The sequence below is a fragment of the Mycteria americana genome, chromosome 10 (assembly GCF_035582795.1).
Source record: "Mycteria americana isolate JAX WOST 10 ecotype Jacksonville Zoo and Gardens chromosome 10, USCA_MyAme_1.0, whole genome shotgun sequence".
Lineage (NCBI taxonomy): Eukaryota > Metazoa > Chordata > Aves > Ciconiiformes > Ciconiidae > Mycteria > Mycteria americana.
The window spans coordinates 16,986,088-17,007,374 of record NC_134374.1 but is presented as its reverse complement, the minus strand read 5'-3'; the positions used below and the strand labels follow the sequence as shown (position 1 = coordinate 17,007,374).

At 48.5% G+C, this 21,287-nt stretch overlaps 1 protein-coding gene across 1 annotated transcript in view; it reads left to right on the top strand.

The window, feature by feature from the left end:
* The window catches only part of HS6ST2 (heparan sulfate 6-O-sulfotransferase 2), a 137,727-nt gene extending 118,774 nt beyond the window's left edge, over positions 1-18,953 (top strand). The window contains exon 2 of the mRNA XM_075512747.1: positions 16,038-18,953. Within this exon, the coding sequence (XP_075368862.1) occupies positions 16,038-16,740 (703 nt within the window). The 3' untranslated portion in view covers positions 16,741-18,953. The remainder of the gene's footprint in view (positions 1-16,037) is intronic.
* The last annotated feature ends 2,334 nt before the right edge of the window (positions 18,954-21,287 follow it).

The following is a 21,287-nucleotide window of genomic DNA, read 5'->3' as shown; positions in this document are numbered from 1 at the left end:
TAAATTTGGTAGAGCACAGTTTCTTAATCTGCTAAATGGGAAGAGACACCGCTGCCTGGCGCTTATTGGATTTTGTGCAATTTGGGAAGAAATTAGATTGTTTTAGATTAACCCCTCCAGGGATGGACACCTAGGAAGAGGCTGTTGTCGCTCAGACAGTTGATTTTCAGGTTTATTTATCGCAGCAATCCAGCTGCCGGTGCGACTGAAAGCAGAACCTGTGCCGCTGCGGTACACTTCATCATGCTCCGGAGCACCAGTTTGCTGAGTTCAAACGAGAAAGCATCGATCTGCTGCGAACCAGGCTGCGTACCCCAGCTTCGGTGGTACCGGCCGGTGCGTTGGCTTCTCTCCCTGGGAACCAAATACCCAGGTGGGTTTCCCTGAGTGTTCAGGGACTCCCTGGAAAGTGTTTGTGAAGGCACCTGGGCTCCAAGGCAAGCTCTGTCCTTGGGTCCATCCAGCTCTGCAAGCGCCCTGTTTGGCTCCCTTTAGGAAGAGGTTTTCCAGGCGGGCTCAGAGGACCACCACAGGTCTCGCCATCTTCCCTTCTGGATGCCAACACGTCGCTGAATTAAGTGACAGGAAGCAAATCTTCATGCAAGAGTCAAAGCCCACGTGGCAAATGCTTTTTTGGCTAGCAAGGTGAGCCAAGCATTTGCCTGGCTGCCTGCAAAGCTGGCGTTGGCCCCTCCGCCTCTGACGCTCTGCTCCTGGATGTGTTTCAAAGCAAAATGGGAAGAGTTTGGGGTCCGAAGGGGCTGTGCCTCAGCCCGTGCAGCATCTCCCTGTGTCTGGTCTTTGCAGGAGTACTTCCATATCGCAGGGATGTCTGCACAAGGGTGAATCGTGAGAGCAGAGCTGGTGTTACCAGCGCTGTGCCTGCGTGGGGGGTGCAGCGGGAGGGGTGCCTGTCCTCGCAAACCTAGCTGGAAGCCAGCCTGGTGCTGACACTGAGAGAAGGGGTTATTACTCAGTGCTGAGAGCGGCAAGAGGAAATGTTCAGCGTATTATATTCTGGGACACCTTCCCAGAAAACGTTTCCTAGCAGTAATTACAGCACTGATGCCGTAAGCCCCGGCAGCGGCTCCTCTTTGCAGTAGTAGAGATGAATGGAGCGGAGTAACAGGAAAGCTCTCCAAGATTGTTTGGCCATAGCCTGTTAAATCAGGAGCCCGTTCAGCAAGGGCGGCACGTGCTCCTCAGCCCATCAGGGTCATAGCCCAGCTGCTCGGAGCAGGGAGTGACAGCCGAAAGCTCACCCTGTTCGTTGCTTGAACTCCGGGGATGCCACTGCAGCTCTCCCGCAGCGGTCGCTGGACCCACGCTGTCTCCTAGTGTGTTGTCTGAACTGGATTGTAAGCTCTTCAGAGTAAGAACCACATTTGCCATGGTGCTGTAAACCCAGGAGATGAGTGTTCACCCACTTCATTGTGTTCAGCGTGGGGTTTACAGAAGAAATGTGCAAGCTGCAGGACGGACCCAGCCTGAGCTGGGTCTCCTCAGGGTCTCGCTCTAGGCTGCGGCTACATCCATTACTGGATGATGCTCAGACATGTCTGAACGTGCCTGTGTGGAGGTGTGGTCAGCTGAAGGTGGCCCCAGGTCCTCCTTGTCCCCCTCCACATTGTGTGAGGCATGTAATGATGTTCCCCTGTGTGGCTCCTGTTTCTTGAATTATATTTTATTTTTTATAAGAGGGGGGGAAATAAATGCATGAAAATGCAACTCTGGTCATAGGTACTGTTTTTTTCGCAGGATAGTAGACCAGCAAGGACGAATGGAAAAGCTTCTGGCTTTGCTCCTCTCTTATCCCCTGGTGATGTGGGACTTGGCACTGATGGGTCCCGAAGGGACACTTATCCCATCCTGTCCCTTCCCCTTGGGAAGGCCCTCTGGGAGGACTGCGGAAGACACCAGAGGGGAAGAGAAGGAAATCTGAGGGGTTGTAACTGCTATGAGTGGGATTCGCTGAGGAAGATGCTGAGATAAACGAATTAAGTCCTTCATTGAGATGGAGGTAGCAAGGTCACCTCTTTGCTCCCTCGAGCAGGGTAGTTCCTCTTTAGCCACCTTTCATCCCTTCATCCTTTTTCCAAGGCAAGTGCTCTCCTGCTTCATACCTACCATGCTTTTGGGGTGTATAGAGTTGTGCTCTGTTTTGTTTCCTCACTGGAAACGTGCTGTGCATTTGCCTAGAGGAGGACAACTTGTGTTGAGTTTCTACTCCCAAAGCTGCGCTCCCAGCATCGAAAGGGTTGTGGCCGTTCAGATGGGTAGGGGAGATGTGGAAGAGGCAGGACTTGAAGGTCGCTGATTGGTGAACTGTAAATCTGAGCTGGAAAATGTGGCTGTACTGTAAAATTCAGGACACCATCTGTTTCATTGCTTGCTTGCAGTAACATTTGTACTTGATAATTAAAATGTCACACACATTTTTAGCCAGAATAATCCATGGAGGAGTAGAACTGTGTCTTCTGAAAATCATTCAAGACATGCTCGCAGATAGGAATGATGCTGTTTTGAACCATCTCACTGCTCATAGAGGAGAGTGGTTTGCCTTTTATATATTTTTTTTTTGAGGAGGAGGAGGGTGGAGGGATGGGAACAATGGCAGATCGTTTTGGAAGGAGCTGTGAATCTCAGTGAATAACCCTGGGCAGTTATTACCATCCATGGTTTATTTTGCTTGAGGTTGGTCATGCTGGGGCTGGGCTGGTGGTGCCTCTCCTGGTTTTCTTCTTGGCAGTGGTAGGATAGCTTTGGCTTCAGCTGCAATTAGCTTATTTCTAAGGGTATCTGAGCTAAGCTAAGCAAGACTTTTCCTCCAGCTGATGTGGCCAAGTGTTCAAAGTGATGTCTGCTTGGTTGGCTGTGGATGGTGAGTGCTGGGAGCTGAGCCCATCTGAGCAGCAGGCTCAGGGCTCAAGGACCACAGCAAGAAGCTGCTCAGAGAAAGGTCAGGTCTTGACCCATGCTTGTGTTGCCTTCACTGCAAGAGAGCCAGAGCAAAAGGCAAAGCAAGCAGTGCTGTTCGTGGGCAGTGGAATCAAGTGCTTTTTGCCTAGCAATGCCAGCCCTCGCCCTTCAGCTGGTGCAGAGGGCAGCTGGGCTCCTCTCCTTGCCTAGGCCAGGCTGCTGCATCTCCCCTTTGCGGTGGCCTCGGTCCAGCTGCCAGTTTGGCTTCGTGGCACTGAAAAGATGCAAAAATTGAATTTGTTTTTGGCTGTCCTAAAATAGGATTTTGAACATCTTAATGCTACGTATTAATTAACAATCTAGGAGGCATCTGAAATGCATAAACACGCAATGTGTCCTAGCTGATCTCTGTGCTGAATGCACTGTCACCGACCCACAGGAAAGCATCTGATGAGATTTTGCCAGCTCAGTCTTTGCTTCCCAGGCACGTCACATGCTTGGACCGCGTAGACAGTCCTCCTCCGAGCACAATGCGACGGACGCATCCCTGCGTTGGTTCAGGGTTGTATTAGAGGCATTTTCCATAAATGTGGATTTCTAAGGGAATCATCCTAACTAATTCAGACTAAGTAAAATGTGCTTTTGCTAAATGTCTGGTGTGGAGCTAGCGGACATGGGAAACGGGATGTTCTGCACATCTTGTAATGTTGGCAAAGTCTTGCTTGCTTAGCTGATATAAAACCCCTCCCAGCTGAGCTTTGACACAACAAATACATCTACAGCGTTTTATTAGAAACGCGCTCTGCTATTCCATGAAAATTTTAAATCCAGTTATGTCAACTATGTGTGAATAAGATTTTTAAAATCCTGGTCTGCTGGGAGACATTTGAAGCTCACAGCTTTACGGTGCATCGGTGTGTGCTCTCAGTAACTAGTCAAGATTAAAGATGAAGTCTGCGGAGGAACTGCAGTGAGTACTTCAGAAATGCTCGCCAGCCAGCAAGGTGGCTTTCTGGGCTGTCTCCTGGCTTAAATCAAACATTTTGATGACATCCCAGAATCCATGCAGACCTTCTTGTACCTCAAAGCTCAAGACGTATCCTTGCTGGATCAGGTCCTGTGCTTCTGCCAGGAGACTGTATTGTAATGTGTGAGAGAGGGTTTAAAATATTCTAATTGTCTGCTATGAAATTACAGTTTTGTTCCCTGGAGTAGAAAAGTGAGTTTAAATCATTAACGCCACAAGTCTCAGTGATGATTACGGAAATGTTTGCAAGTGACTTAATCAGTATAGTTTGTCTGAGTGGCCCATTTTAATATTATTGCACTGATTAAGTTTTCTTAGCTAATATGTGTTTCATTTCCAATTCAATTAAATGAGAATCCCCTTCCATTACATGATATTAGTGAAGTGCCCTAGTGGGGCAGGAGCATACTTGGTATTTTCAATTGATACAGATTTCTTCATTATACAGTCTCATGGTGCTAAATGAAATCAATGAAAGCTGAAATTAAAACTGTAGCAAGTTGCAGCTATAAATACGTTGTCCGTTCCTTGGTCCCTCTTTTAGCAGAAGACTGAAAATATATTAATATCAGTTCATTAATTACATTTCAAAGACATTTTCATAGATGCCTGCCTTTGACAAAATTTTAAAGTCTGGGAAGGGTTTTCCTTGGATTTCTGTATGCCCAATGATTATGATAAGCAAAATATAAGTTGCATTAATGTGCCTTTTTTATATGCTATATATCCTCGCTTTAGCTTTTAAAAGCACTTTCGTGTAACCTACCGTGGGATATATTAACTGGCATATGGAAGATTATCTGCAAATGGCTTGTGAAGGAATTAACATCAGCCTTACATTTTTTCACATGAGCCAAACCTCCTCCTTTTATGTATTATTGAAGATAATTGATTGAGCTCTGATATAGTAACAAATGATTTTATAAATACCTCCCTGGAGTTAATTCCCCATTGTGGGATATGCAGAGCTCTTGGAGCTGATTGTATGATCTTTTTCTTGAGAGCTCCAAGATTTCTCCATTGTTGAAGCGGAGATGTTCAATAGTACGTACTTTTATATATGAAGGAGTTGGGAGGCATGTTACTACGATTCAAGCAGCGATTAGGAAATTGCGATGAGTGCTCAGGAAATAGGATAAATCACAACTTCTAAATGCACATACATGCGGTCATAAAAAAGACAAATGTATGTGTCAAGCTGAGATGGGGGCCTTCTGCACCCTCTTGCTTCTAGACCGTATTAACAACAAAACTTGCAAGTGAAGTGCACAGGGTTCAGTAATCTTCTGCTTCACGTGCACCAGCTAACGGGCACCCTTTGGGTGGCAGGACGAGTGTCCGCAGTCCTGGGGGACGTCGGGCAGGTTTAGCGCGGCAGCCCCTGTCTCACGTTTCTGCTTTTGTGCTGCTCCGTGCGGCCGTGCATTCAGCTCGTGCCCTCCGCTTGCGAGCTCAGGGCACAGCACAGGCTGGCTGAAGTGTTGGTTTTATTAAATTATTAAAAGTATTTTCATCTGATCGGAGAGTATGTGTGGCTTAGCGCGTTTAAGACATAGCTAAAATATATATGAATATAAGGACAAAGCTTTTTTCTTTAATACTAAATATATGCTTTTTATAAACAAGAACCTGGACTTTTTTTTTTAATATAATAAATATTTTAGCATAGTTATTCTGGCTCCGTAAGTGCAATGAAAATGTTAGCCTTGGCATATCAATTGTGCTTTACAGATGACTGTAATTTCCTGAATGTCAAAACTCCAAATTTTTCTACTAAGCAAACTTTTCAGTGGCAAAATAGATTGCCTCCATAATATATCACTGTGTGCAGGAAAAAATGAAATCTTTATGTACTGTATTATGAATCAATGAGGCATTAAGATTCTTGGAAGGGTGAGTGGACTCTGGAAAATGAAAAACTGCCTCTATTCCCTCTCTGTAAACCGCTGCTTATGGAGTGTAGGCTTTGCAAACCTCTATCTTCGCTGCCGCAGAAATATCAGTTACAAGTTGAAACCAATTCCTGCAACGCCATTTAGATAGGGTAAACACTGTTGTAAATATCTGATTTATAGCAACATCCTGTGGTTATTCACCAGCTCTTTTGCAGTGGCCTCCTTTTCGCTTTGGGAGGTCTGCTGTGCTGTTTAATGAATGTGTAAGAGAGCTCTGCGAATGGGGAGGTGCTGCACCACGCCTGGAAGATGCTGCGTGCCGCGGCTCTGGTAGATGTGAGCTCCTGGGGACAGGGATGGTTCCTTGCACCAGGAGCAGGAGGGTATTCCTGGTACTCTGTGGGCTTCAGAGCTTGATTTTTCAAAAGGCGTCACTCACACCTTGACTTTTCCTAGCCTCTATTAAGGGCAAAATTCAGCTCTGCGTCCCGGTTTTTTAAGGGATACTCACCCTTAGCAAGAAAGGCACTTCCCAAAGCCAGGACCTTGGGTGCTGCCGAGGCCAGTGTCACAAATCCAGTGTCACCCGTACTGCAGCTCATCATCTAGCAAGAAGCATGACACGCTCTTACACTGATGCTCCTCTGCTACCTTCTCTTTTCCTGGGGTTTTACCTCCCACTGCACCTGCAGGGGTCTTGGCACCTCCGCTGCCTTCCATCCAGATGCCTCTACCATGTAATTAAGCTAACGAGGTGGGAAGTTTTGCTGCTCTGGGTAGGTCGTGGTGCGAGATCAATGTTTCCAAAGGGCAGTTCAGTCCTTTTCCCAGCAGGTCAGGTGGGTGGGATGGATCTGGGCCCCTCCGCCCGGCGTTGCCACCCTTTCCCATGCCAGTCTCCGGGGCGGAGGTGGTGGATTCAGGACCAGCTCCAGCGGCTGAGTCATGCTTCTGTTTGCAGAGTCTAAAAATGGAAGCTTGCTTCTCTTTTTATGCACCACTAAAAAAAACCCATAAGTAAAAAGGCCACTGTTCCTGCTGAATTGGTTGTGAGCAAGGGTATCCTGCAGAGATCTTAATAATACAGGCAATTATGACATTAATACCACTCTGGCAAATCTGCAGGGCAGCTCTCCCCTCTGCAGGCAACGCTGTGGACAATTAGTTTGTGCGTGAGGGTAGCTGGGAGCATGTGCGCGTGTGAGGCTGCATATTTTTTACTTATTTAATGCCTTATTTTCAGTATCTGTGTGTGCATGTGCCATGCCTGCACGTATATGAACATGTACCTTGAGCTGCAAAATCTTAAAATGCTGCCTTCCTCTGTGCCTGAAATGCTGCTGCTTTGCAAATCTTTCCTATTTGATAATTTCATGGGCAATGATGGGCTGGTGTAATTGCCGTTCTTGCAAAATCCAGCTCCTTTTTATGGGTTCCTCTGGCACTTTTCTCCTGCTGCCGTTACTGTGGGTAGGCTGCTGGCTTCCTACCCCCACCATTAGTGTTTCTAGACAAAACATCTCCGTGATTCATTGGGTGCTGATAGAAGTGAAAACATAATGATTACTTAGAGGAAATCTAAATTTACATTTGCTAACGGCTTTAATTCACAGTTCTGAAATACTTATCTCCTTTCCTCGCAGGCCTTGTTCAGAGCTAATGCATGGTACGATTCCCCGGTGCCATCCTGAGACCTGGAGTAAAGGAATATAGTCCGTGTGCTTAGAGTTTTGCAGACTAGTGCAGAGAAAAGCGGTGTTTGTTTCTCCTCCTCCTTCTCTCCCTCCCCATAATCTTTATACTTCACTTCTTTAATGAAGAAGTCATTTGCTCATCTAGATTTTGCTGTACTTTGAATTTTGGATGAGGTGGAGCTGGAAGTTTAGTTTGATTGAAATGACTGAATGAAGAGAGGTCTCGTAGGAACAAGTAGGACCCAGCCCTGGGTCTGTTTGCTCAGCAGGAGCTGCACTGAGGTGCCTGGGGAGAGGAGAGGAGAGAAGGGGAGCAGACCTGCTCCGATAACCCTGCTCTGTGCTCGCCTCCTTGCAAGCGCCGCAACAGCAGCAGGGACCTGGCATGGGCAGCTGGACTGCGGATGCGGGGCGTGGAGGCAGCCATGCAGCCTCCATGGGACACTGGGCGTGAGATCTTCTCCCTGAAGCTCCCCGGGAGCGCGGCAGCCCCCCTTGCTCCTCTCCCACTTGGAGATGGGGCCCGTTGCCCTTGTCTGGAGAGCTGGGAGCCGAGAGGAGTGCTGCAGGGAGCCCGCGGGTAATGCTTCTCAGCTGCTGCTGTTCCCATCCACATCACTGCTGCGAAGCATCTGGGATTGATCTGGAGTAGATGCAAACATTTGATTCCCAGCGCTGCATCAGTGAGCTTGCCAAATATTTTGGCCTTGTCTCTGCGAGCTGTGCTGCAGGAGCACCTCTCGGCAGGGAAGAGGTATTCCCATTTTTTTGGGGGGGGGGGGGGGGGGGTCCAAGCATGCAGGGTTGAGGCAGGAGAGGCTGTCACCAGGATGCTCACCCCTCTCCTTTTAATTGTGTCTCTAGGTGACAAAGTTCGTTAAGAATCAGGATGAGTCACACTATTAAATGAACATTTTGCCTCTCTCTGAGCGATCTCCAAACAGATGTCTGCCTCCAACAAATAAGGCAGCAGGGGTATTTCTCTTGGAGGAACAATTTGCGGTATTAGCAAATCAAATTCTCAGTGGGCCACTCTTGATGGGAATTAACCTCACCTACTGGGAGCGAAGCACTCTTGGCGCCCGACGTGGCGTAATTGAGTTTGACTTCTCGTAGAGACGTGGTGGGCATGATTGATCGGTGGGGAGATCCTCAGCCAAAGGTTAAAATCCATCGGCAGCTTCGGAGCCACGCGGGGAGGGTTTCTAAGAGCAGAATAAGAAATGTGAGACTCACGCTGTTCACGTTCCTGACCTTCCATCATTGTCCACAGCTTTGCTGTCAAATTATCCCGAGTGGAGACATTTCGGGAGCGGGGTGGGGCGAGGGAGGATGGCGGAGCCTGCCTGCGGAGGACTGTCAGGTCACTGCGGGGAGCGGCAGCAGCGAAGGGGGATGGAATCTCAGACCCATGTGTGGGGCCGTCTTCCTCTGGTTGGATGAGCTGTGTGAGAGAAGTAGTTTCTGTCTCCAAAAAAAAAAAAAAAGCTTAAAAAAATGAATATGTGACTGCTCTTTTATAAATGAGCTTTGTGGGTTCTTATTCAGCGGCATGAGCAGTTTTTGGGGAGGGTGGGAAGGACACTGATCGTCCTCGTGCTGCTCGCCGGTTCTGGTGATTGTGCATTGTTTCTGGTGCTGAAGCACCAACCCTATGATTGTTTTTCTTTTTTCAGTAGCTCAGTCCTTAATCCTTTGCATCATATGCAGAATCTCTGCTGCAGGGTTTTAGTTCATTTTATTTGATTTTTAGCTGGATGTGGTACATATCTGGTCTGTCCCTTTGCCCCTGCCCCTTCAGAGGGAACTTCCCTTTCAAAATGTCCATCCTCACCTGGAGCATAACTTAGTTTGACACTGCCCTGTTAATGTACCATAAAGTCCATAAACTGGGGGGGAAAAATCCCCCAGAATAGGTAACATTCCCAAATTTCCCTTCCTCCCCCATCTCTACCCAACGAGATGGAGACACTTGTGTAAGACTGACTCCCATTCATTGCACAAGCCTGTCTGCGTCTCCAAACCGTCCTAGCCAGGCTTGCCATCTGGATGAGCTTGACCTAGATACAAACCGGTGTGCTTGAGCCAGCTTAAAGGGTAGCCTTAGTTTTGCTGGGAGAATGGGACTGCCCCAGTACATTCCCTGGAAATCATAGCTCAGCTTCCTCAGCCGTGGGCCAAGCCGTGCTTTCCTGGGTTAGTTTGCCCCCGGGCACAGTTGGAGGGGGAGGTCGGGGTGTTCCCACGGCCGCGGTGCTCCCTGTGCAAAGGCTGTAGGCTTCTCGCCTCTGTGGCCTGTGAAGCCTTTCTTGCTACAGCCTCATGTCTTAGCAGAAGTGGGAAAAGGTCACTCAGTCCTTCACCTACTGATCCATACGCTAATGGACATAACGGTGAGTGGATGTTTAGCTTTCAGCTCCCCTCTCCAGCTCCTTACCACATAGCTGCATCAAGCTAGGCTCGGGTTTCCAGGCTGAAGGCATGGCAGCTACCAGCGTCTGACCTCCAGCCTCCCTCCACCTCAATGAGCAATTAAACAGTGCGGCGGCCTCTGTCCTCTGGCAGGGATCGATACTCCTCGGCCTTGGCACCAGCGGGAGTTTTGACCCGAAGGGGCTCAGGTGTGCCGAGCTGAAGCCAGCCCTAGGTGTGGTCCTCATGGAAATGGCACCCATTTGGACCCCACAGCAGTTGCTTAGAGCCTCTCCATTGGGGTTAAAGTGCCCCGGAGCACATGCAAGAGTTAAAGCGGCTAGGCAAGAGTTTCCTGGTGAGCCCTTTGCCACCAGCACGAAGCCCTGCTCTCAGGCCCTTAGGGCGGGGATGGATGCTCAGCTGCTGATGGTCCATTTTGGCAGGCCTCTTGTGGCAGGAGGGCTTGTGGCACAGCAAAGGAGGAAGGAAGGGAGCTGCAAGCCTTTCCCGTGCTCTCCATGCGCGGATTTGGCCGTAACCCCTTTCCCTCCGCATTGCCTGGGTTGCGGCTACTTTGCAGTCCTGCTTTGCAGAGCCAGGGCAGTTGGGTTGGGGGGAGTTGCACTTTTACTTCAGGAAGTTCTACCATCTCAATGCTTAAACAAAGTCACCACTTCCTCACCTCTTTTCGGCAGAGCATCTCCACACCTGATGAGCCTCCTGAGCACCGCGGCATGGGTAGCTCTGTATCCCTTCCCTGGCAGCTTTTCCGGGCTCTGAAGTCTCTGGCTTTCCTCAGTGCTGTCATCCCCTGGGGTTTCACACCTCCTCACTTTGACTTCAATTTATTTTTTTTCTTTAATGTTGCTTTTAGAAGCTTGCTACAAGGATGTTTTAAAAAAAAATCATTAGATTGGAAAAAAGGATTCTCATTCAGCCCCTGTGCTGGGCAGAGGTGGGGAAGGGGCTGACACAGATGCACTTATGTGACCACAGAATTATCCTTCAAAGCGAGCAGGTGGCTCAGTTTCAGTAAACCCCTCAGAGAAATTCATGGAGGTCTTTGAGGTTTCAGTTTGCTTCATATTTTCTCCAGGGGCTGTGCAGGAAGGAGAGAGGGGGCTGCTCTGGGCTGAGGAACCGGACAGCTGAAAGCCGGTCCGTCCACCGACAGGACACGTTTCTTGGTCCTTTTCAGCAAAAAACTTCTTATCCTAGCAAAAGTCATCTCATAGCAAAAATGTCAGGCAGGGGCTTGCGCTGTCCCCGCAACCCGGCATGCATTGCTCCCGTGTGGGGTCTCTGGGATGCTGACATGGGGCAGTAGCACTCGTTCAGGAGGAGGAGGAGGAAGAGAGAGCATCTTCATGACCGTGCAGGTTATTACAGTGCCCTGGGGCATTCCCATGGCAGCACCACCACCCCAAAGATGGTGTCCGTGCTGGGTCAGTCAGAGGGAGCTGCGGTTCAGGCCTGTGGGTGAAATGTGGCTTTCCGGGCACCGCAGTGACACCGGGACAGCGTGGCAGCTGGCGTGCCGGGAGGATGCCGCGTGAGGGCTGGCGTTGCTGCGGCTGTGGGGAGGCCAAGCACGTCTCTCCTCCTCTCTCTGTCCCTGGCTTCCAGCACATCACCCTGCCTGTCTCTGCCAGTTTCCCGTTTTCCTTGTCCCACCCATGGGTAGAAGCGTCAAAGCACCAAGAAAGCCCAGCTTTCACACCCCGGCAGATGATGCGAGCCATGAGCTGGGCATTTATCTGAGGGGAGCGTCTGACCTTTCCTGAGCTCCTCTCCGGTAATGGATCATGCGCAAATAATTCACGGCTCCCGAAAACGCTCTGGCTTCAACCTTGCAGTGGTGTGATAAGCAGAGCGGGTGATGCAGCATGGGGAGCAAACTCAGCGTCGTGGGACTGTTTAGTCCCTACGTTCCTCAGGGAGTAGCGGTGCGCAGGGAGATACCAAAAGCAAGTGACTGTCACACCATCTCGCATTCCTGATGGCCCCAGGGTCAACCTACTTTCTGAGTTGCCCGCAAGCTCTGTTTGTTCTCTGCTTCATAGGCATCCAGCTCAACTTTGTTAGAAAACCCATGTTTCTGATGAGTGCAGCTCTTTAAAGTCGGAGGGATGATTCACAGTAAAGTTTGAGCTCTACCTGCAAACATATTGTCTTGGGCTCTGAAGCACAAGCTTCAAGGAATGGGCAAGAGCTCACCACCCCCTTGTTAAGGTAGCAGAAAGAACAAGCTGTTATGTATAGAGCTAAAAATAATTGCAAAGCTTTGAGTCTTCCTCCCAGTTGCAGCAGAAGGATGCTTTAAGCGCTGATGGCCGAATCCATCTCTGGCACGGCTCTGACTTGACGATGCATTAAAGCTTTTGTGACTTTTTGAAGCTCAGTTCAGATAAATGCAGAGCAGTGCGGCTGCTTTTCTGGAGCTGACATGATTTCTAACTTGGATGAGAGTGGCTTGGGGCAAACCCAAAAAGCTGGTGTTCCCAAAAGGGATGGCGCCTTTTTCAGTAGAATTTTAAGAGGGAAACTTAAGAAGGGGAGAAATACACAAAATAGCTGAGATTGGCCCAGCAGCTGACAAAGCATCTCTCTGTAAGTTCTGTCTTGAAAGCAGGATTCATCTGGGAAATAACGACATGGTATAAATAACAGCCACGAGCCTGTTTGCCGGGAGCCGTGCTCAGGCCAGGTAGGATATGGGCTCCGTCTGGGGCATCCCATAAGCATCCCTGCTGATGGCCTGGCTTCCTGAGCGCGGGGTGCTGGAGGGAGTCCAGACACCTCCATGCTCTCTGCAGAGTCCGGTGAACATCTTTACTCAGCCTCCTCTCCCCGGTCTCCCTTGACTGCGGCGTTTTCCCCTAACAGGCGCTGATGGAGATATCTGCCTGGATGAGGCCGCCGGCCACCTGGGATGATGGTGATCCGTTACGACGCAGTTTCTTCTGCCAACATACAAGTTTTTATTCATTCTTTTATTTTTACAACAGCAGCCAAGGGAGGCGCTTTGTCACTGCCTGTGACCAAGAAGCACAAAGGGAGAGCGGCTGAAGAGTTTGAGCTATGATAAAATGCTCGCTGTATCGATCTTGGCTCAGGATTTGTTTCCCATCTTGCATTAACTCCCCATCGATTGCTGTGATGACCTTAGAGCGTATGGTTTTGTTGGCCTTCTCCCTTAGCCAGCAGCACCCCGGTGCCCGTACCCTGCTCCCCTCCCAGCCTTGCCAAACCGCTGACAGGCCAGGTCGTACAAGGTGCTCTGGCGTAAACAGAGCTTTGCTCTTGCCTCCTCCGTCATCAGAGGTTTGTTGCTATATGTTAGTTGCTATAGTTAGCATAGAGGTTAGTGCTATATGGCACTAAGTTGTTATCGCTTAAGGGTCAGGTCATTATTTTAGTGCAGTATCCCAATAAACTAGATCTAAGGGTGAGGAGTCCTGGCAGGAGTTACAGAAGGGGCTTGGGTTTGCACCAGAGATGCTCCATTTCCCCACGTTGGGGACCCCCACAAGGCTGTGTCGTTGCTGCATCAAAGGAGCCTGGTGTACAAGAGTGATCAGGGTCAGCTCCTGCTCGTCGGAGTGGCTGGTTGGGGTGATGGTACTCCTGGAAAGCCCTTTGCCCTGTTGGGTTCTCCAGCACAACCAGAGACCTGCTGAGATGACACAGAGTGAAACTCTCCCCTTCTTTGCAAGGGACAATGTGAGGTTGGTGGCTGCCACTCCGGGTGCCTGATGTGAAAGTCAGCTTCGTCCTTGCTCCCGCTTAACCCCAGCTTTCATGATTAAATCATTTAATGACGCTTTTGGAGAAAAGTACCTTCCTCAGGGTCTTGGTGGGGGCTTTGGCTCCCTTCACCTGTGTGAACCTGCGGCCAAAGCCCTTGGAGCCGGCGAGCAGCACCAGGGTGAGCGTGGGGACGGCGACAGTGCTGATTGCGGTGTCCCCGCTCTCCCAGCATGAGGTGCCGTCGTGTCCGGCCACTGATGCTGTACTGGGCTCCTTGGCTTTGTTTGGTTTTGCAAGTTTATTGTACTTGCTTTTTATTTAATTATTTATGAGCTTGGATGCTCTAAATGGGAAGAGGAATGGCGACTGTCCAGGTTTCCTTTCCCCTGTGCTGTTGGATGCTTTCGGTGCTTGTGATTCACTTTTTAGTCCACCCAGAGACAATTTTCTGTAAAACATTGACATCTAGTGGCTTTTCTGCTGAAGGAAACGATAGGGAACAAAAGACTGGCTGCGGGGTGGCCACTCGTGCTGCCACTTGGGAAAGCAAATGAATGTCCCTTCTCCTCCTTATGCAGCACCGAGGACATGGCAATCACAGCCCGGGGGCTCGGGGCTCCCGGGCACACGCTCCTCGGTGTCCTTGTCCTGGAGGCATGGCCTTCCCTGGCAGGGCAATTTGCTTATTGAGCTACTTTAATTCCATTTACTTAAACGGATGGCTGGTATCCTGACAGTGTACCTCCACCATCATCACTGAGGTCGTGGTCATATTAAAGGAGGTGTGAAGAGCTCTGTGTGTACGGCTTCAGGCTGCCAATGGTGGACAACGTGGTGTTTGATGGTGGATGTTAATGTGCGACCCAGAGCGATCTCTTAATGCTATACGTAAGGTTGAGCTTGCAGCTTTTCCAACTGGAGGCCTGACAGGGTTCCCTGTGGCAGCATGTCCCCGACGTGTGCCACCGTCCTTGTCCTGGTTTCGTCTGGGATAGAGTTGATTTTCTTCCTAGTAGCTGGTACAGTGCTGTGGCTTGGATTTAGGATGAGAATAATGTTGCTAACACACTGACGTTTTAGTTGTTGCTAAGTAATGTCTACACTGGTCAAGGACTTTTCAGCTCCCCATGCTCTGCTGGGTGCGCAAGGAGCTGGGAGGGGACACGGCTGGGACAGCTGACCCCAGCTGGCCAAAGGGCTATTCCAGACCATATGGCGTCATGCTCAGCATAGAAACTGGGGGAAAGCTGGCCGGGGGGCTGCTGCTTGGGGACAGGCTAGGCATCAGTCGGTTGGTGGTGAACAATTGTTTTTCTTGGGTTTATGTCTCTCTCTTTTTGTTATTTTCCTTTCCATTAAAGTTGGTTTTTATTTTTATTTTTATTTCAGTTATTAAACTGTTCTTATCTCAACCCACAAGTGTTCTCATTTTTACTCTTCCGATTCTCTCCCCCATCCCACCGGGGGGGAGGGTGAGCGAGCGGCTGGGTGGGGCTCAGTTGCCTGCTGGGTTAAACCACGACAGTCCTGTTGCTCCAAACCAAAGCCAGCACCTACCTTGGAAATGTTTTCTCTTAGAAAATGCTGTAATGCATCCTTTAATTTCCTGTTACTCACTTATCTCTCCTCTCTCATCGTTGCAGTCCTGTATCAGGTGAAGACAGGAGGATAAGATGGGATTTGCATGGGCTTTTCCAAGATCCTCATTTTGGTGCAAGTGGGTTGGGGCTTCTGGGCACATCGCATTGATCTGGCCTGCGAAAGGAAATGTCCTGTAGGAAATGTCTTCCTCATGGGTGTAATGCTGCTCTGGGGCTCAGGCAGCTGAGACCCACGGCTGCTCATTGGGAAACGTAGCACGAGCAGCTTTTTGCAGACTACATAAACCTGTCAGTGCAGCTCTGTTGCACAAGGAAAATGAAAAAGCCAGAGCTACCTATGCCATGCTTGGGTTGGGGCTTACATCCTGGGAGAGATTTTGATTATTCTCCCAAGGTCTGGGGAGAGCATCAGTTGAGGCAGCCGGCAGGAGCACGTTGCCCCATGGGCAGCCCAGCACAAGAGGGAAATCTTGGTTCCCTTTTGCCTGTGTAGAGGCAAAACCTGTTAAGCAGAGCCAGATATGTTCAGGTAGATACAACCCTTCCCACTCCCCCCGGGGAGTTTGTTCAGCCGTCCTTCACCCTGCAGAGGTGAGCACGCAGAGGAGCACTCTGCAGCAGGGCTCCTGAAAGCCTCTTAAGTGCATCTCCAAGTTTCTATTGATTTTGAACGTTAATGCGCTGTGTGCTGGAGACACACGGGACTAAACGCTCTGCCTTCCTCTCCCCTTGGCAGGAATTTCTACTATATCACCATCCTGCGTGACCCCGTCTCCCGATACCTGAGCGAATGGCGCCACGTCCAGCGAGGAGCGACGTGGAAGGCGTCCCTGCATGTCTGCGACGGGCGGTCCCCGACCACTGAGGAGCTGCCCAGCTGCTACACGGGGGACGACTGGTCGGGCTGTTCCCTGCAGGAGTTCATGGATTGCCCCTACAACCTTGCCAACAACCGCCAGGTCCGCATGCTGTCCGACCTCAGCCTGGTGGGATGCTACAACCTGTCGGTCATGCCCGAGGAGCAGAGAAATAAGGTTCTGCTAGACAGTGCCAAGGAGAACCTGAAGCGGATGGCTTTCTTCGGCCTGACCGAATTTCAGCGGAAGACTCAGTATCTCTTTGAGAAGACTTTCAACATGAACTTCATCTCGCCTTTCACGCAGTACAATAGCACAAGGGCCTCCAGCGTGGAGATAGACGAGCAGACTCAGCAGCGCATCGAGGCCCTCAATTTTTTAGACATGGAATTGTACGATTATGCAAAAGACCTGTTTTTGCAGCGGTACCAGTACATGCGGCAGAAGGAGCACCAGGAAGCGCGGCGGAAACGCCAGGAGCAGCGCAAGATCCTGAGGGCGAAGCAAGCGCGCCTGAGAGAGCAGGGCGAGAACAGCTCCAGCACTGACTACATAGGGAACGTGGAGCGGTGGCGGCGGTAGTGGGGGGGGACTCGCCAGACTCCGAAAGCGAAGCAGAACCCAACCCGACCCGCAAATCGGAGACGACGGAGCAGTCCAAACAAATTACACTTCTCAAGGGTTTGAAGCAAAAAGAGGTTAAAATGTTGCCTTTGCAGTTGCCTTTGCAGTAAATGTTGTACTGTACGTGGAACACTTAATCTTAGCGTGTAATTAAATTGTCCTTTTTAGGTTTGTTGGATTATTTATGAAATACAGGAGCCAAGTAGGCTCATCGGAAATGGTTGCTTGGATGTTTATTTAAAATAAAATTAAAAAAAAAATCCTTAAATTAGTTATGAGTACAAAATGGGATGCAGGAAAATGTTTATGATGCTCGGCTGAAATCTATCTGGGAAGCAAACTCATTTCCTAATAATGAGCATTTAGCATACTCTCACAATACAGTATATGAGCAAAACCTTTTCCCTTTGATTTTATCTTCATTTTATTTTAATAATGTGTTTTCAAGGGCACCAACTGCTTATGATATTTACCAAGTTAATGAATGGACGATGAAGGGAACAGTAAAGGTCTAGAAAAAATATTGACTAGTTTTATGTATAATATTGGCTTTTAAAAGGAATAGAAGTAATTTCTCTAGTTATATAAATATTTAAAATTTTAAACTTTTTCTACCTACTGCTGTTTAGAGTTTTAAGCTTGGTCTATCTCATATTTAAAAAAATGACATACATACTTTTCTGAAGTCAATGCCAATGTTAAAGACACTATTTCCAGAATTTTTCAGGGCGGTTTGGTTTTAACCATTCTGGAAAACTTACAGCACATCTTCATGTTTCATAAAGCATTTTCCAAATTACAATCTTGTGACAGTGTCTAATTTTAAGTCTTTCTTACCCATTAGAATACATAATGCTGAATTTATCATTCCTTAATAATTGGTGGTATAAACTAGATGAAATTATGTTGCGGATATTTGTGTAGTGTCTTTAAAAAGTCATAAAACTCTCTAATCCCAGCAATATTATGAAGATAATTGCTCAATGGAAGAAGTAGATTTACACTTGAATTAGGATTTACTTCCAGTAAATCTTTGCTACACCAGATAAGAACAGGGCTTTTTTTCTTCCTACGCTCTTGAGCCCTTCTTAGCGATGCCAGATGAGCGATGACTAAAAACGACGGAAACCAATTTTACCATAGCCATAGTTATACAGGATGCGAAGGTTGCATGGTGCACGGGGACGCAGCAGCCCGCTCCCGAGCAGGCTTTGCTGGGGCGCAGGGTGCGGAGCTGGAGCGGGACCGGGCTCACCCGCAGCCCTTCGGCCTCACCGAGACCGACAGGGAGAGGAGACGGGGCAGGAGGTGCGAGGGACTCCTATAAATCTCTATGCAAAAAAATAAAAAACCTCTGCAAGGCTTGGGCTATACGTTCAGCAAGTTCAGAAATTTTGTACGTAGCCTGCAACGGTCCCGAGCTTGGCGCTAAATGGCGATCTCGGTGCAGGTGCGCAGTGACGGAGGCACCCGACGAGGGTGCTCTTTGTCCCGACGTACACAATGCTTACAAGGCTCACTTGCACTATTGCCTTTCGCCTGTAATATTCTATACACCAAGAGGGCGGGGGGAGGCATAAAATGAGGCAGAAGGCTTTAAAAACATCTTACGGCTCCACGCCTAAGTTATGTGAAAGTTGTTTTACATCTGACGTTGTATTGCAACCCGGGGGGCAGCAATCCTGCCGGGGGCAAGCGGAGAGCAAAGCAGCAGCAAACCAATACCCTGCATTAGCAGCTTGGAAAAGAGAATAACTTCATGTACAGCGATTTTTTTTTTTTTTTTTTAATGAGAACTGCAGTTGCCAATATGGTGTCTCGGTTGTATTTTGGTTTTTATGGGGGAAAATAATTCGCTCTTAAAACTGAAAGGCACTGCTGTAAACAGGACTTAACCATGGGTGAGCTGGAGGGCCTGTTGCAGAAGGTGCATTTTGTTTTTATGCTGTGGTGTGCATGGTTTACAGAGACTAGTTGCATTTTCTTTGTGTATACTGTTTATTGTATATAGGGGATGTACGAATATAAGAATACCGTTTTGTCATAATCATATCAAATTCTACTGATTTCCACTGTAGACGCTGTCTTATTGTGTAGATTTACAGGCCAATCCACTGACTTTGATTGTGTAATTTAACAATAGAACTGATAAATAAAATTTAACTACAGTCTTCTGATTTTCATGTGATTATTTCTTTATCTGACGACGTGTTGGGAATTGCGCAGTTCAAAATGAACGGTAATTTTGACGCGAATGAAATAGCAGTTGACAGGCAAGTATATGAGTTTAAAATCATGGCTTTTCTGAAGTGTATTTAAACTAGAGCTTTCAAGGGCAAAGCCACTTTGGACTTTCTCTGGTTCAGGAGTTAGTGCAGAGGTTTTGACTGCTTTTCTGAGCAGTCAGAAAAACAAACTGTGGTTTCTGGTGATTTTAAATATGGTTGTCGATGGTCTGCAGCATTATTAAGGGATTGTTCCTATGTGTGTGTGTATGCATATGATTATTTTTTTCCGTTGTATGATACCCACCATTTTTGCTCCAGCTGGGTCCGGAGGATGCTGCCTAGCCGCTGACTTCCAGTGCATCCTGCTGTATCCCTCCCGGGGACGTTTTAAAACACAAAAAAGCTAAACTAGAATTAGATGCAAAAGCAGGTGAGAATGAATTAAGCATAATGCCCCAGATCATCCAAATTATAAAAAACCATCTTTTCTAGTTGGAAACGTTTTTTTCTTGGTGGCTATAAAAGACCAGCAGGCTTGCAGGACTTGCAGCGGGGCGGTAGACCCGAAGGTGTCCGTAGGAGACCTTGCCTTGACCTAGTCCAATTCCCCTGCGAGGACAGAGGTGCCCTTCCTCTTGCGGGTACCTGCAGGGGCATCTTATCTCTGCGAGGCTTTTTGAGTCATGGGGAGCGGGGAATGGAGGGATCTGCCCGCGAATCTGCATTTGACTGTCGTGGCTTTATATACGGGTCTATTAGCGCACTGAGAAAGCAGCCGGTGGAGCTGCTAATGGGATAGAGGTCATGCAAGATGCTTCCCTGCAACTAAAAACGTACCCAGCAGCGAAGTCTGGCATAAAAGCAATTGGGGTTGCCTTTTGACAGGAGTACTTTGACAGCTGAGAAAACTCTTTTACTGCAGGAGAGGAAGGATGGAGGAGGGGGTATGTGTTTGGACAGACAAACTTCACTTCGGAAGCTGAGGAGCTACAGCAGTGAATCAAGTAGCACTCAAACCTTCCAGTAAGTTTTGAAAAGCCTGGACACATGTTAAGAAAACCCTTCTGAGCACCGAGATGTCTCTTTAAGTTTCCGCCGGATAGGGGTGTCAGCAACACTGGTGCTGCCAGCATCAGCCCAAGGCAGTTGGTGCAGAGCCGGGGGCTGCTTTGGAGATGGAGATGTGTCGCACAAATATGTAATGTTAAAGGGAATGGGTTGGTTCGTTTCACCCTCCAAAAGACTGGAAAGTTGATAGCTGTGAAACCTGCGTGGCCTTGCAAAATGCCATATTTGGGGCTAATATTTTGGGACTAAAACTAAAGGGTACCCGGTACAGAAGGGTTGTTGGAAGTGAACTGCTCAGCTTTTTGTCAATGAACTTTGCAACCTCTTTATATAATATATGAAACATTTTAGTATGCTGTAATACATGTTTGCTTCCAATTATGTCATTTTTGAGTAAAAATGAACTAATGGGCTTGCTTTTTCATGTAATTTTTAAAATTCACACATTATCCAAAATGATCAGAGCCGTGAATAACACCTGACAGATACCAGTGCAATTGATGTTTCAGCTCATGAAATCACTGAGGAAAGGAGAAGAAAAACTGATACATCTCCTCTTAAATTTCAGCCAGAAATATCAGATAATTGAGGGAACCTGTCAAACTAATGCGAGCCTTCAGCTGCAGACCCGGACTGCCAGGCTGGCCCACGCGCTCCCCGGGAGGCACAGAGAGCAGCTCCGGGTGGAGAGGTCATCTTTACCGAGATGTTTTCTGCAGGAGAAATGTTTTCCAAGCAGGTGATAAATTTCAATCTTTCACTTACTAAAAATATCCCTGTCTCTAAAGCTTTTGGGTGGGGCTGGGGAAGGTTTGGTTATTGCTGGACCCTGCCGGGGTGGCAGTGCGTGGGAGGAGAAAGAGCGGGGGGTCCTTCCCGCCGCGTGCAGGAATGGGGGTGCTGGGATGGGGGGTTTGGGATCTCCTGCCTCCAACGAGGATGGAGCAATGACGAACCAAGTCGTGATGCGAACAAAGGTGGGATCCGGGCTCTGGAGGTACCCGGCACCATCCGTCCTTCCCACCCTGCTGCCAGCCATGGCTCCTGCGCGGCGGGGAGGAACAGCCTGCACAAAACCTTCCTGAGCAAATAGCACAACATCTGAACTCTTACCTATGAAATTCAATTCTGGATTTCCTAAAGCAATCTCCCTGTTCCACCAGCCTCATCAGGGAAGAGTGTAATTTCATTTAATACATTTCTTGAGTT